General features: G+C 46.7%; 1 protein-coding gene and 1 long non-coding RNA gene across 2 annotated transcripts in view; both read right to left on the bottom strand.

Moving 5' to 3' along the window:
* Positions 1–4944: 4944 nt before the first annotated feature.
* Positions 4945–15465, bottom strand: part of NSG2 (neuronal vesicle trafficking associated 2) — a 29709-nt gene continuing 19188 nt past the window's right edge. The window contains 2 exon segments of the mRNA NM_001245149.1: positions 4945–5379; positions 6776–6886. Coding sequence (NP_001232078.1) covers positions 5188–5379; positions 6776–6886 — 303 coding nt within the window. The 3' untranslated portion in view covers positions 4945–5187.
* LOC140685049 (uncharacterized) lies at positions 10368–12966 on the bottom strand. Its single transcript, XR_012058215.1, has 2 exons — positions 12830–12966; positions 10368–10571 (listed from the first exon to the last, which is right to left on the bottom strand). It is a non-coding gene; the product is annotated as an uncharacterized lncRNA (long non-coding RNA).

Genomic DNA, 15465 nt, shown 5'->3' on the forward strand with positions numbered 1-15465 from the left:
TAAGCTTAATTTTCCTTTTAACCCTAAATCCCCATGATTTTAAAACCTTTTTACTATCAACAGGAGCAGTGAGGGACATCCATACCATCAGGGAAGGTACAGGTTGGATATTAGGAAATCATTTCTCACTGAAAGAATAATAAAGTACTGGAATTGTCTTCCCAGGGAGTTGATGGAATCACCATCTCTGGATGTATTTAAAAAAAGCCTGGACATGGCACTTGGTGCTGTAGTCTGGTTGTGGTGTTAGGGCATAGTTTGGACTTGATGATCTCAGAGGTCTCTTCCAACCTCATGATTCTGTGATTCTGTGATCCCTCCCTGATGCCACGGGAACCCTCCACGGGTGATTTGCCCAAACCCATCTGTGTGGGGTCAGTATTTTCTGGGGGGCTGCTCTGTTGGCAGGTTCCCACTCCTGCCCCCTCAGTGGGGCTCACACTGTGTGTCAGAGCAGGGGGGGGCCCCAGGGCTGCTGTTTGTGCCCCGTGTGGAGCCCTGGATGGAGGCAGCACATCCCGCACAGATCCTGCCCCGCAGTGGCATCGGAACCAGGCAATCCCCTTGGGGCAGGGCTGTGCCAGGGTGAGCTGTGTACCCTGCTGCTAAGAGGCTTTTCCATGTCCCCCCTCTCTCTCTCTCTGCTTTTCCCCATCACCATCTGCCTGCTGCAGGACAAACCCTGCCCTAATCCTGCCCAGCCTTCCCCAGGACAGCAGAGCTGCACTGCCCACCCTCCCGGGCTTCCCTGATCATTTCCTGTGAGGAAGCAACCCACAACCTCTCGAATGACTTATCCTCCACCTCCCCAGTAATGAAACATTTTAGATCCAAAGGATTTGACCTCTTTTGCCCCTCATAGGGCACCAGTGCAGGTGGGAAGGAGAACTGAGTGCCAGAGACCCCAGCCCTGCTGGGCACTCCTGCCCCAGTGCTCCCAGTGGGATCCCTGCAGTGCCCCTGCCACTGCTGGCATTGTTAAAAAATCAAAGGCCAGAGAGATGGAAGGAAAGAGCCTTTCCTTCCCCCATCTCCTCCCGTAAAGCATTTTCCCTGGCCTATTTTACAGGAACTGAAAATCTATTAGAGGAATGGCTTAATCCAGTTTGACTGTAATAATTAGGGTGCTTTAAAAACCCCTGACTAATCGTATAAAATGTGATTGTAGACAGCTCAGTGCATGACCCTTACACTTATCACTGGAGGTATTATTACAAACCAGAAACAGCTGGCAAGTACAGGGGAGGATAAAGGGAACAAAAAAAATCACATGCAAAGGGACAGGGCCTGTTCCTTTTCTGATCTCAGGGCAGCGCCTGGAGCTGTCTCTGGAACCCAGAGCACAAAGTCACCTCCAGTACCCCGGACAGACCCAGCTCAGCTGTTTGTGCCCTGCCAGCCCTGTGGGCACCTCTTTCCCTCTTTGCCCTGGTTTTGCAGGCAGTCCAAGCGGACTGGAGTCAGTCATTCCCCTCAGGGCACTGCAGATGTTTGGAGAGGCTTTTCCAAAGCAAGACAGGCTGGGTCAGGCGAGGAGGATGCAGTGGTTCAGGGTCATGTGTGGCAAGCACATTTCTCTCTGTGCACCTCTGTGAAAAATCCTGAGAGGGAGAGAAATGTGCTTGCCACATATCACTTTTCCATATAAAAAAATAAATAAATAAAATAAAAAACTGCATTTGCAATTCTTCTGCAGGACCCTTGCAAAAGAAAGCAAACACATCTCAAGAGGTTCCCTTATCAATTTGCTAGTTATCAATCAGAAGCCAAATCAAATGCTCACTCCAGGTAAACAATTCTCCAAACACATTCCACATAGGAAAAACAAGGAGCAGAAATAGAAATGGTTTTCTCTTTCATTTCTCTCTGTGAAAAATCTTGAGAGGGAGAGAAATGTGCTTGCCACAGTCATGGGGTTACAGCACAAAAGCAGCTCCTGCTTCCACACCTTGCCTGGTTCCAATCTCCTTTTCTCTTGCTCTCCATCTTTCTCAAGCTCCAACAGTTTCTCCCTTCCCTTCTCTTTCTGGCTCTGGGCTCAGCTGAGTTCCCACCATGCCAGCACCACACCTTTGGTGGAGTTATTTTTCCCCACCTGTCCTGCCAGTTGCTCCCCAGGATTGCTGCCTGCCCAGGCTGTCCTGGTGCTGCCAGCTGAGCTCACCCCTGTGCTGCCAGCTCTCCTTCCTGCTGCTCCAGAAACACAGCCCAGGCACCCACCCCTGCAGGACTGACAGCTCTCCCAGGCCCAGGGCCCACAAGGGAATTTTGGGGGGAGTTCAAGCTCTGCTGGGTTTTCTCACCCAGGCACAGCTCAGAAAATATTGCTCTCCAGAGCCCCTCAAGAGCCCACAGCCCTGATGAGCCCGGGCTGTCACCAGCACGCTCTTTAATCAGAGCTGAAAGCTCATGATCAACCTTGAAGGAGGCTTTTAAAGACTGAAATAATAAGATGATGCACTACAATTCCAATTTTCTCCCCGTTCCTGTGATTAAAATACGTGGCTGAATCTTGGAAGCTCAACTGCAGCTTGTACAGGAGCTGTAATAACAATATTCACAGTGGTGGCACTTGCAGCAGGAGTTTTGTTTGGTTTCTTTTACTTTCCCCCCCGAGTCTTTCTTGGTTGATTTTTTTTTTTTATTCTGCTCTATACAGATTTTGATCTTTCCCTTATTAAATAGGAATGGTTATCCCCACTCACTGACTCACTTATCTAGTAATAGCTAGAACCCTTTTCATTCAAGTGATTTGATTCCTGGGTTCTTCTGATTCAAGTAAACACACAGAGTATTACTGGGAAACTGGCAATAGAATTGCATGGTTAAATTATCCCCTGACTCAATCCTGCACAGCTCTGGATCCTTTCATATATTCCTCAAGTACTCAGTGCTGACCTCTAACACCAGAGTGGTTTCTCTTCTGCGGTAGCTCAATTTCACAACTCTGAATACACTTTTTTTTTTAAGGAAAGTTATCCAAAGGTTTTACAAAATGTTCTTTAGCCTTTGGGAATGAGTCAATTTAATGCCAGGCTATCATTCCATTTCAAAGAGCCGAAGGATTTGAGGCAACACAATCTGCTTTCTGAAGAATGTGAGATGAATACAGCTGGGGGTTTGTTACAAATCAAGCTGTGGAGTTTGGGTACAGAGCTCAACCTTCCCAAAGTTCAGCTGTGACCCTTGGTTTGCCAGCTGGGGTTTCCTTTAACCCTCCATTCCAACGAATGCCTGCATCAGGAAAAGATGGTAAGGGGGACATTGGTGCCAGGAAAAGTTCCTGTAATCCATTGGTTTTAAAATGGGAAGGAAATCCATTGGAAGGAATTCCTATTAAAATGGGAATGGAGCTCCACTGTAAAGCAGTAGAAGACGAGCTGCAGTTTAATTACTATTTTCCTATTGGAAATGGGTGAGAACATAGAATCCAGGCATTAAAAGGGGAAAATGGGAAGCTCTGGAAATGCCTCCTGAAATTCAGAGTCCCCTTGGGGCTGGTGGAAGGTGCAGCACCACACAAATCCCACCCACCACCTGCAAGAAAACCCACGGGAGCCACTCTCAGTCACATCGAACTTTATTTTAATCCTGTCAGAAAAGTTCAAGAATTACACCAAAAAATACTTCAGTCTCTGCTACCTACTGACAAAAAATACACCACAAAATTATAAACTGTTCAGTGGTTTTGCTGGAGTTGGGGTTGTTGGTGGAGGGGGTGGTTTGTACATTTTGAGTGAGAAATGAATTTACAGGTGGAAAGGGAAAGGAGGAGAGGGAGTCAGACAATGCTGTTTGGCACTACAGTTTTAGCTACACTATACAGTTATTTATCATGATGCCTGCAGGACTGAGGAGTTCTGCCCTCACACACTGCCCAGGGCCTCTGACATGGAGGACAAAACTGCCCAATGCAAGGGAATAAGGGGCCAGTTCCTAATTTCCATCCCAGTCTAGCCAAAAATCTGAAAAAGCAGCTCAGTCCAAGGTGAACCTTGCCCTGCCTGTGCACTCTGCTCTTGCAGCTCTGGAAAAAGAGAATCCTTGGGGGTTTTCTAAATCCCACCAGCCTGCACCAATCTCAGGTGCCATTTGTGGGGAGATGGTGTGTTACTCTGGGCAGGACTGGATTAAATTTGGGGTCTGCTATGGGTTTGCAAGCAGAGATTTGATTTGTACCTCTCTCTAAAGACCTGGAATGACAGGAAATGCTGAAGGAGCTGAAGCTGAAGGAGGGAAGCAGGAACATCCCATTTCATGGGAAAATCAGGGCTGGAAAGTTAGAGGCTAAATACTACAAGAATTTTTGAGATGCTCTTCTGATCATAATGGCATTTCTTTGAGCTTTGGTGATGCTCAGGAGAGAGGTCCCAAAGGATGAAGCCTCATGGAAATTGCCAAAGCTCATGCAGGGAATCTATGCCAGAAGCAGAATGAGAGTCCTGAACTCCTGACTGTGAGTCCTGCGCTCAAAAGTTCATTCAAGATTTCCCTACAGCAGCCTCTGCCTGCTCCCATCCTGCTCCGTCTCCAAGCAGCAGCCTGGATTTCAGCCTCAGAGCCTGGCCAGGACCAGCAGCACTCTGCTGGCTCATCAGGAATGCCAGGAACTTTCTGGATTTCCTTGGGGCACTGTGCAGGCTTTGTGTTTGCACGTGAGCATGTCTGGGGAAGGAGGGGATGTTTGTATTTCTCTGTCAGTGAATGAACACTGACACTGGATTCAATCTGACAGTAAAATATCTCCCCTTTGGCAAATCAAACAGCACCACAATGTCATTGTACCAGGTTCTCCCTACCCCTCCTGAAAGTCTTCCAGCTCTTCCTTCACTGCGTGTGGAGCTTCTGTCACAGCTTTCCAGCACTGACAAAACTTGGTGGGATTCTTTTTGCTGCTTTTATCCTCTCTGGCTGTTTACCTAACTTGCTTTTTTTGTTTTTTAATTTATTTTTCTAACAAATAGTTAAGCAATGATTTAAAAATATTTTTACATCGTTAAGGTACAGTCAACATCAAACATGCCTTTGTACAAGAGCTCAACTCGGTTACAAATCAACGAGAACAACGCACAAAAAGAAATATCCATGAAGCTGATCTTGCACTGGGCTTGGATTCCCTCCTGCCCCGCCGGGAGCAGGGCACGCTCAGGTGTTGTCCCCCCGCCCTCCCGCTCCAGCTGGTAGCCCTTAATGACCTTCTGTCTTGGCAGCCTTGTTGTCGTGGCTGGCTGAGCCCGAGGGCAGCCAGGGGGACACGGCCCGGGAGCTGGTCTGCTTGGCCATGCTGTAGTGGCTGATGACGGTGTAGAACCTGCCCCGGGAGTTGGAATCCTGTGCAGAGTAGTAGGCGTCCAGCGAGGCGGGGATGCAGCGCTTGTGCTGGGAGGGGAGAGCAGAAGAGAAGCAGAGAAGCAGAGTGATGCCAGGCTCTGGGGGCTCCTGTCTGCACCCACACTGCCCTGGCAGAGCACCAGGCCGGGCTTGGCCTTCCAAAGGTGCTGTTGGCAACCCCGATGGCAGCAGAGCTCGGAGATCCGGGGCTGTGGGATGAGGGAGGGACCGGGCTGGGCTGGCTGAGCAGCTCTGCTCACCTGCTGCTCCCCGGCCAGAATTCATCCCCACACAGCCAGAGCAGCAAAAGCTGCTTTGTGCTGCACTGCTAGAGAGTGTTACCCTGGCCTGTGGGATGGCAGGAGGCACAGCCCAGTGGGGCAGCTCTCTTCACAAGTTCAGGTTTGGATTTAATTCTGAAATTCACGCTATGCAGGGATCTCAAAGCTCATCTCATTCCAAGCTCCTGCCAAGGGCAGGGACACCTTCCACTATCTCAGGTGGTTCCAAGCCCTGTCCAGCCTGGCCTTGGGCACTTCCAAGGATCCAGGGGTAGCCACAGCACTGTGGCACAGCCTCCCCACCCTCACTGGGTATCCAACTAAACCTTTTCTCTGTCACTTTGAAGCCAGTCCCCCTTGTCCTCCCTTGTAAAGAGTCTCTCTCCATCTTTCTTGTAGCTCCTTCAGGTACTGGAGGCCACAATTAGGTCATCCCAAAGCCTTTTCTTTTCCAGTCTGAACAATCCAATACTCCCTTTTTATATAACCTCAGAGAATAATTCACAATGATTAATACACCAACATTTTACTCTATTTTCCAGCTCATATATTATCCCCAGTGTGGTCAAGACTCCTGTGAATTTATGAGTTTTTTCACAGCGAGAAGTCAGTGAATTATTTTGCAAAATATATTTTTTTTTAATCTCAGCAGACCAGGCAAACAGTTCTGTGAATATTTAATACAAAATCACTGGGTTTTAGCAATTGTTACACGGGTTTGTTCTTGATAAAGGCTCAAGAGCACCTAGAAGTGAACTACTTGGCAAATTTGGATTTCTTTCACAAAGGACAGAGTGCCAGCACTGCAGCAGTTTGCTTTGCATTACAATGTATGCTAGTAAACATCATTACTTGGGAGTGTGGGAAGCAAATGCAGGATCCCAGCTGCAATAAATCCATTCACAAATATGAGGGATTGTTGCTGAACATCTGTCTGTAGTGTTCACCAAATGCTAATCCCAACAATTACACTGTAACAGTAGCTGATGGAGTCAGATGCATGTCCACATTTCCCAGAACACTTTTTCAATTTCAACACATTCCTGCCAAATGTTCTGTTTGGCCTGGTCAAAATATAAAAAAAAAGCAGCCTGGGCTGTAACCATGCAGGCAATTAGAGCCTGTCATTAGCTCAGGCAATCCATCCTTCTGAAGTTCCTTACCTTATAAACAAATCCATCTGGGCAACTGTGGTCGTAAGTGAAGGCTTTGTACACCACAAGGAACACTATGCAGGCAAGGAATGCAAGAGCCAGGCTTATGAGGATGGTGACCTAGAAAAGAGGGATAATGTTACTGTACATATGTTAAAATGGCATATGAGCAACCTCATAATTAAATGACTTATAGGAACAGACATTCTAACAGACTGCAGCCTTCACTCCACCGTGCAGTACTTAACTAAGCATGGTAATTGACTGAATGCTGGATCCAATATTCTGGATTCCCACATCATTCCCATCCCCCTTTGGACTTCCAACATTCCTGTGTTTAACCCCTTGCAAATGCATAGGTTTTGCTGTAGTATTTGGTGTTCTCAGCTCTGGCCCAGCAGCAGCCAGGATTCCCATTCCAGGTCTGATGGGTGTGGATGAAGTGCCCTGTGACCAGTGCAGATCCCACTTTTCTGGGAGCAGGGAGGAGCTCACATCCCTTTGTGCCTCCTGGACAAATTGTGCCCTGCAGGAGAAAGGGGATCCCTCTCTATTTCTCCAAGCTGTAAAAGGGCAATATCCTGACTACTGACAAAACCCCACAGCATGTCCAAGAGTGGATGCTGGTGCTGGAGGTACCAGACACAATTCCCTCTTTGGAGCTCAAATATTGCCCCTCTCCTCATTGCCCAGCAGGTCACCCTGTCTGTTTCTTTGCTGGAGCTCCCTTCTCTCCAGCTTTTCCAGGTCCCTCTTAAATACTTCATCCAACAGCAAGTTTTCTGTCCCTGCTCCATGTCTGGATGGAGGCCTGATCCCTGATTTTTGCTGAGCTGTATATTCCTCAAGGACTGAGCAAGGAGCTGTAAAACACTCCCATCCTCCCCTCTCCCAAAGATTTCTTGGTCCCATAATTCCACAAATGCAGCATAAATGGCTCTGGATTCCAAGTGCCTAAATTAGAGCTGGCTGCACCAGGATTTTGCAGGATCTCTGCATCCTATCTATCTATAGAAGATTTAACTTTCATGAGAGGTGATGGTGCGAAGTGGGAAAACTGATAATTCCTAAAGCAGAGGGGACAGGCTTGTCAGGAACAGCAGCTAATAAACAGCAAGCTGATTATAGCTCAAAATTAACCAATATAATCTTATTTTTACAATAGTAATATTAGTAATGTATCAATAAATATTATTAATTGCTTAGTATTGGTTGACATTGAAATCTGCTCTGATTCTCCCCTTCAATCATTCCAGTATCTGCAATTCTGGGATTTGCAGTCCTGCAGGGATTCCCGGGGCCACTGGAATTGCTGGCAGGGCAGGAAAAGCCTTCCCAAAAATCCCCCAGAAAGATGAGCTGCCTGCTGAAGGTGCTCCTACACAGCATGCTGGATTACTCCTGGAAGATCCAGAGCTACATTTCTGGTGGTCAAGATAAAAGTGTGAAAGTAAATTAGTATCCTTGGTGTCAGAACTTACCCATCACATCCAGAACTCAGGCAAGAGAGAGACGTGGAGACTTATTTGGCAGGAGAGCTTCCCGAATTCATTGTTAAATCGGAGTATTTTAGAATAAAAGGTAAAAAGGTGAGACTGGGGCTAAGAGGCTTTGCCAAGGACAAAGAGTTCTCTGAAGGCCAGACCTGCCTTTTAATGTTCCTGCTTGGATTAACCTCTCCTTGGGGCCTCATCTGCTGCAAAATGGGTCAATTAAGCCAAAGGCAGCAACAGAGGGAGCAGAATTTACTGCTGGATCAGGAGAACACAGTTAGGGAGTTCTGGAGTGCTGCAGAGGGAGCTGGCACAGAAGGAGTGCAGGTGTATGAACTGCACCAGTCTGACCAAGAAAATTAGGAATCCACCTCCTCCCAGTGCCCCCTCAGAGGGGTAGATAGAAATATTTCAGAGCAGCTTTATGGCAGCTCTTGGGTTCCCAGCCTGGGGGAGTCTGTCCCTTTTCATGGTGATAAAGGCTCAGCTGGATTCCAGGCAGATGCAAATGGAATTTTACATGATTTGTGTCCCCAGAAAAAGTTGTATTACACATGAAAAAAAAAATATTAAGTCATTTTGGAATAGTAAAAAAGAGAGACTTCCTGGATTAAATATGCTCTACGTTTTCCAACCTGGGAAAAACAGATCCCTCCCCATAAAAAGGCACCACAATGTTGATGACAGGTCAGTGTGGAGGAGCATTTCCCCTGTAGAACACCTCTCCATCATCTCCTCCCCACTGAAAAGGGGAGCCTGCTAGGCCTGGTACTGCCTCTAATTCCAGTGTAGGTATAAACCACAATGACAGTGGTACGAGTGTCCTTTGAGGTTAATTTGAAGGTTAATGTACATCTTGTTCTACCAAAGCCAATGCTGAGGGGCAGCCCTGGCTAGAAATTCAGAAATAAGAAAAGCTCAGCTCTCCAGTCTGGCTACTGTGCCCCAAATTAAATGTACAATGAGAAAAGAAACACTGCTTGAAACTCAGCCTTCAGAAAAAGAAAGAACTGAGCTGTCTGGAGTGAGAATAAATGTCTCTTCATGGCTCTTCTGCTAAATCCCACGTGCATGCATGCACAGCCCATGGAAATAACCATTAGAACTGCAATTTGAGGGGTTCTTTCCTCTCATCTGCCCACTGAGTCCCTAAAAATAACAAATTCCCCTCTGCTCTGGCCAAGTGCTGACACCCAGTTGATCATGGCCCTGTACTGAGCTCTCCCCTCCCTCCAGGCTGTAACTGAGCCAGTTTTCACCCTCCTGCCTTTCCTGTGCTCACAGAATTGCTGTGACAATATTACACCTGCTGATAAATGGTGGGAAATTGCTCCAGATGAAATGTCATGTAAGATGTTAAAACCCAAAGGAAAGGGAAGAGAAATCCACCCCCGGATATTCTGCCATGCCAGAGCTAAGATCCACCTCCCCAACTATTCCAGAGCATACAAAGCTTCATTAACATTCAAACACCAAAGAATCACAGAGCTGCAATACCTAATAAACCTCCACTTTTTTTTTTTTTTTTTTTTTTTTATGATTAACACGAACCTTGGCAGTCTCTAAGCAATATAAACACTCACAGAGGGGAAATAAAATTTAGTGAGCAGATAAAACCTAGAAGTGCTGCAGGCATGAATCTGTCACATGTGACTGCTTGAGGGGGTGGAAGAAAGAGGGGATTTGCCTGCCTCTCCTCAAAATCATACATGATTCCCAAAGGTTCCCTTAAGACGGAACAGAGAAGAGAGAACATCATTACCACACCAAACCATTCCTCCCATCCTCCAAAAAATGTGGGAAGAGGCCCTTAACATCCATGAAGGATGATGTCAAGCTCCCATCAACAGCACACTTGGGGTGGTTCCTCGCTTTTCCCAGAGATAAAGAACATTTTTTGTATTGTCACACAGCACAGATGAATAAAAGGATCCATCCTCATCAGGCAGCAGGACATCAGGTGCCAGCAGGTTTTGTGCCAGGCTGAGGATGCCTAATTGCAGTGGTGTTCCAGCTAACTTGGCTTTCATGAAGCCCATGGAAGCATCCTCCCTGCTCTCTTTGATTTCATCAGCTGCCCAGGATCTCCTTTTTCATCAAAAATTCCCTTTTTCCCTCTCTCACTCCAGTACAAAGCTTTATTTAAAAGGCAGCCAGAGAACAATGGCACATCCAAACAGCAGGGTATTTATTTAACAGCTTTTTCCATTGCAAGGTTTTTACAGTTTTATTTATTCATATAATATATTATCATGGAATGGCTTGGTTTGGAAGGGACCTTAAAGATCATCTCATTTCACAGGCAGGGACACCTCCCACTGTCCCAGGCTGCTCCCAGCCCTGTCCAAGCTGGCCTTGGGCACTTCCAGGGATCCAGGGGCAGCCACAGCTGCTCTGGGCACCCTGTGCCAGGGCCCCACCACTCTCAAAAGGAAGAATTTCTTGCCATCATCAAACCAAAATTTCCCCTCTTTCAGGGTGGGTGGCACCTCTTAGATACCAGGCATGATTTTATTTCTAGACCTGGTAAATCAGTGTTTGACTCTGGACACTTTTCTCCCTGCTAATACACTTAAACCAGGAGCAGAGCACCAAGAAAAGCCTTGCTGCCTGCAGGAAAAGCAACCAGGCCCAGAGAAGAGACAAAGATCATTTGTCACAGAAAAATTCCTACAAAATTCTGCACCATTCTCCTGCTCTCTGCAGCTGTAATGTGAATTAGGGATCTCAGAAGCTTCTGCTGCCTATTTTTGTTCCTCCTCTCTTCTCATCCCCCTCACAAAATTTCAGTTTATCAGGAAAGTATCCCACTGCTGCTGCCATGTCTGGTTGTACAAGATACCTTCAGTGTTGCTGGGTATTGGGAAGTTTTCTGACCTTTAATAGGCAATTCAGCTGAAGAAGTCCTCTTTGTTTAATTTTTTCTCTTTGTAGAAGAAGAAAGGCAAAGAACAAGGCAAAATTTGTTATGAACAAAACTGGCAGGAATTCTGTCAAGGTTATTTCAGAGAGGAGCTTAAGAGCTGTGCTTGGAGAGGCAGCAAAGCTTTTCCTACAGTTTATGGCAATTCCATTACACCTTGAAAACCCATCAGTCCCTGACAACCCAGTTAACTTGCAGAAAAAAAATCACAAAATCATCTAAGGGCATCCAAATACATCCATGCACTCCTGAATCCATTATAAGGATTTCTGCTTGACAATGAAAAATTCAGGAGGGCAATTTTTTCCCCTTCATGCCATAACTTGTTCCAGCTGAGAATGAAATGGAAGATTGACACCATCAGATTTCCACATGGAAGGTACAATTAAAGGATCAGGAACTCTTGGATCCAGCTAGCCTGGTGGTCTCTGTGCATTCCAGGAGGGAATCCAAATGAAAACACCCAATTCTGGGTTTTTATTGCAAGGAAATTCAGCAGGGAGGGAGGCACAGGCTGCAAGGACACTGAGAAGGATCAGGTATGATGAGGTACCCCCCAAACACACCCCAGGAAGAGCTGCCTGACTTCAAACTCTGCCAAAGAACTGCTGTGGTGCCTTGCCCAGCACCCAGACACCCTGATCTACCCTGGCAGTGAAAATGATCTGACTGCACTTCTTCAAAAATGTCATTTCACTCCCCACTGTTAAAAATATTTCTGTAATAAGTTGCTGATTTTGCTGATCTTCTGGCAACAGCTTCGCCTCTGAAATTTTGAAAGGCTAACTGCAAAAAAAAGTGACACAATTGGGTCTTCAGATTTACTTAGTACTACTCAAGGAGATGTAGGATTTGTTCTTTATTATTACAGCACAGCTTTATTCCAGATGGTGTCCAGATTCTTCAGAAGCATTGTTTAGGAGATGCTTTGTAAGAGGGAAATGTCCTTAGTCATGTCTCTACATTTTCAGGTCTGTGGGATAATACTCCTCTAGTGCTGCAAGGTTTCTAAATGAAGTTTTAAGGTGGATGGGATTTTTTGGTCCTTTAACTTACATTTCATAACCATAAACTAACCTGGCCACAGTTCTCATAAGAACAGATGAGGATGGGATCATCCTGGGGGCCAAGAACTTCTCCCATCTGTTCCTGGGCTGATCCCCATGGCAGCAGCAAAGGGGATTGTGCCCCCTGTGCCCCCTCAGATGAGACCCCACCTGCAGAGCTGCCCCAGCCCTGCCCCAGCACAGCAGGAGCTGGAGCTGCTGCAGAGAGCCCAGAGGAGCTCCAGGGGATCAGAGGGATGGAGCAGCTCTGCTGGGAGAGCTGGGATTGTTCACCTGGGGGGGAGAAGCTTTGGGGTGACACAGGTGGGGCCTCGCAGTGCCTGGAGGGAGCCTACAGGACAGATGGAGAGAGACAACTGACAAGTGACAGGACAAGGGGAGTGACTTCACACTGACAGAGAGTAGGGTTAGATTGGGTATTAGGAAAAAAAATTATTGTGAGGGTGGAGAGGCCCTGGCACAGGTGCCCAGAGCAGCTGAGGCTGCCCCTGGATCCCTGGAAGTGCCCAAGGCCAGGCTGGACAGGGCTTGGAGCAGCCTGGGACAGTGGGAGGTGTCCCTGCCATGGCAGGGGTGGCACTGGATGATTTTTAAGGTCCCTTCCAAGCCAAACTATTCTGGGATTCTCTGCTCCACTATTCCATAGGTTCCTTTCAGCCCACACGGCCCAGCAATCACATCCCAAAACACTCACAGAGTGCAGAGAGGCTCATTTATCCAAGTACCCCAAAGCCTCAGAAGAGTCCACTTGAAGCAGCACTGGCTGTCTCTGAGCCCATTTTCCCTCCCAGCCACATCCCCTTGGGCTCTACCCATCTCTGCAAACCCCAGCCCACCGTGACAACACCAGAGAACCTCTCCAAGTCTGAAAATCTTAAAAAGAAACATCACTTTTCCAGGATAGCCAGCAGCAATTCCTCTGCTCTGCGCCTCCTAAAGCTGTGAGAGCAGCACGAGTGTGGAAGGAGCACACCGTGTTTCTAAGCAATTTGTCAAATAATTAAATTATGCACACAATAACTAGCTGGCTCAATTATATTAGCCAGTCTCCATCATGTAATATAATTTCTAGTGGCTGTTTAGGCACTAATAGCCTCAGATCTTTTTAACAGTGTCTGGTGCCAGCTGCGGGCTGCGTGACATCTCCCTCTGCCAAGTCAAACCCCTTGGATGGAAAATTCATGGCTCTGTTTCCAAGCCCCCGTTCCTTATGGAAGTTCTGAATGCCATTTTAAATAAAGCTACTTCACCAATGAATATCAGTGAATTTCCATTTAGGTAAATAAAAAGCTCTGTTGGGTTTGCTTTCTCTTTTCTGCTATTTAATGCCATAAAAAATGCCTTCATCAATCAGGCAGGTATAGTGAGATGGGGTGATGGTGTTCCTAGGAACACCAAATAAATACATGGCCATTTTGGCAGGCCAGACAGGTTTTTAAAAGTGTTTTCCCCCTCCTCCTATAAGAATATTTTCTTTCTTTTTCAATTGTCAGAAGCCTTCCCACTGGAACTAGGTGATCTTTCAGGTCCTCCCAGCCCAGGCCATTCAATGATTCTGTGTCTGTTTCATCCAAAAGAAATGGAGCAGAGCCCCCAAATTAAACAAGTGGGATGACTCAAGAACTGCTCAAAAGGAGCTTTTCTTCCCAAAGCCACATCCTGAGAACACCTGGCAGCCCATTTCAGGAGCTGAGCCCTGCTGGAAGAGGCTTCCTTCCAGATCCCTAATTTGAGGTGTTTTTTTAATTAGTGGGACTGCAGCAGACAGGAACATCCTCTCCAAGCCTTCCTGACATGCAGCCCTTCCCTGCTGCCCTGGCACAGCCTTGGCTGTGACATTTCCTCTGGTCACTCCACGTGGGACATGGCAATGGATGCCTCAGTTCATCACAGGCCCTTTTTAAATGCATTAACAGGAACACAAGATAAATCAAGTCATCAATAAACTGTCTCCTTGCCTGCCCTTTGCCTGCCAAGACTCAACCTCTGCACAGTCTCATGAATGCAAAATCGTCCCCTCTCGCTCCTCCCTGATGTTGGATTTGGTGCAGGAAAAGCTTTGGGAGCCCTGAGCAAGAATGGATTCAGGGATTAGCTCATGGCAACACAGCTGGAAGTGCAGGTTGTGTTCCCTGCTCTGCTCCTGCCTTTTCCTGATACCTGGCATCCCCCCAAACCCAGCTCCAGAGCTCACTCCCCACTCAGACAACCCCAGCGAGAGCCACCCAAAGCTGCAAACATCTCAGTTCCCCAAATCTTGGCTTTTTCTGAGGCAAAACCACCCAAAGACCACCACAATGCCACAGCCAAGGATCAGGCTGGCTCTAGGGAAAAGCTGAGGTGCATTTGCTTTGTGAAATGATCTTCTTCCAAAGGTCAGGCTTGTGTGAATTAAAGCACTTCTGTTCAGTGCACTCTTGTGCCTGAAGAAAATATCACTTGGAAGTCTGTTCCTTCAAGAAGGGCAACAAATTCACCTGTATTTCAGCATTTATGTCTCCCATCATGAGTAGGAAATAATATTTCTGCATTTATGGTTCAGTACACCCATTTCTCCTTAAAAACTTATTATGTGGGTGCTTTATAGACGAACAAAGTGAGGACTTGGTGAGCAAAGTGTCCCTTGGGTAACTTAAGAATTAAAAGCCTTTCCATTTTGAATTAGAAAGATGAGGCTTTATTGCTGCAAATGACTTACAAGAGCTACTCTTTTAAAAGCAAACAACAGAAATGAGTAATCGAGGTGATTATGCTGCCTCCAAAGGCACCAGGCCAGTTCCATTAGCTGTGGATCCGACCCAACAGGCTTTAATACATCTGCAAGTACCAACAAGAGGCAGCTCAGCTCTGCTTAACATTCAATCACTGCCTGTGCTGCTCTACAGAGAGTGAAACATTGCATGGAGAAATTTGTGTCACTGAAGCTTTGCACTTCCTTGATTATTGTTATTATTTTTTTTTTAGCATTCAGTGGTCTGGCTACAAGACTCCAAATGCACTTCCCAACAGGCAATAAACTTTGCTTTGGTTTCACTGAGCTGAAAATTCTTTCCTGCTCTTCCATCCTGCTTGGTCTCTTTTGCTACAGTGGCCACACCAGCATTAAACATCTTTCATTTCACCTCAAATGCTGACAGGAAGATTGGCCAACACGCAGATTTCCTGTGGGGTGCCAGAGGTAAGTGCAGAGTGGTGTTAGAGACAGAGATGCAGTGT

This window comes from Taeniopygia guttata, chromosome 13, assembly GCF_048771995.1.
Source record: "Taeniopygia guttata chromosome 13, bTaeGut7.mat, whole genome shotgun sequence".
Taxonomy (NCBI): domain Eukaryota; kingdom Metazoa; phylum Chordata; class Aves; order Passeriformes; family Estrildidae; genus Taeniopygia; species Taeniopygia guttata.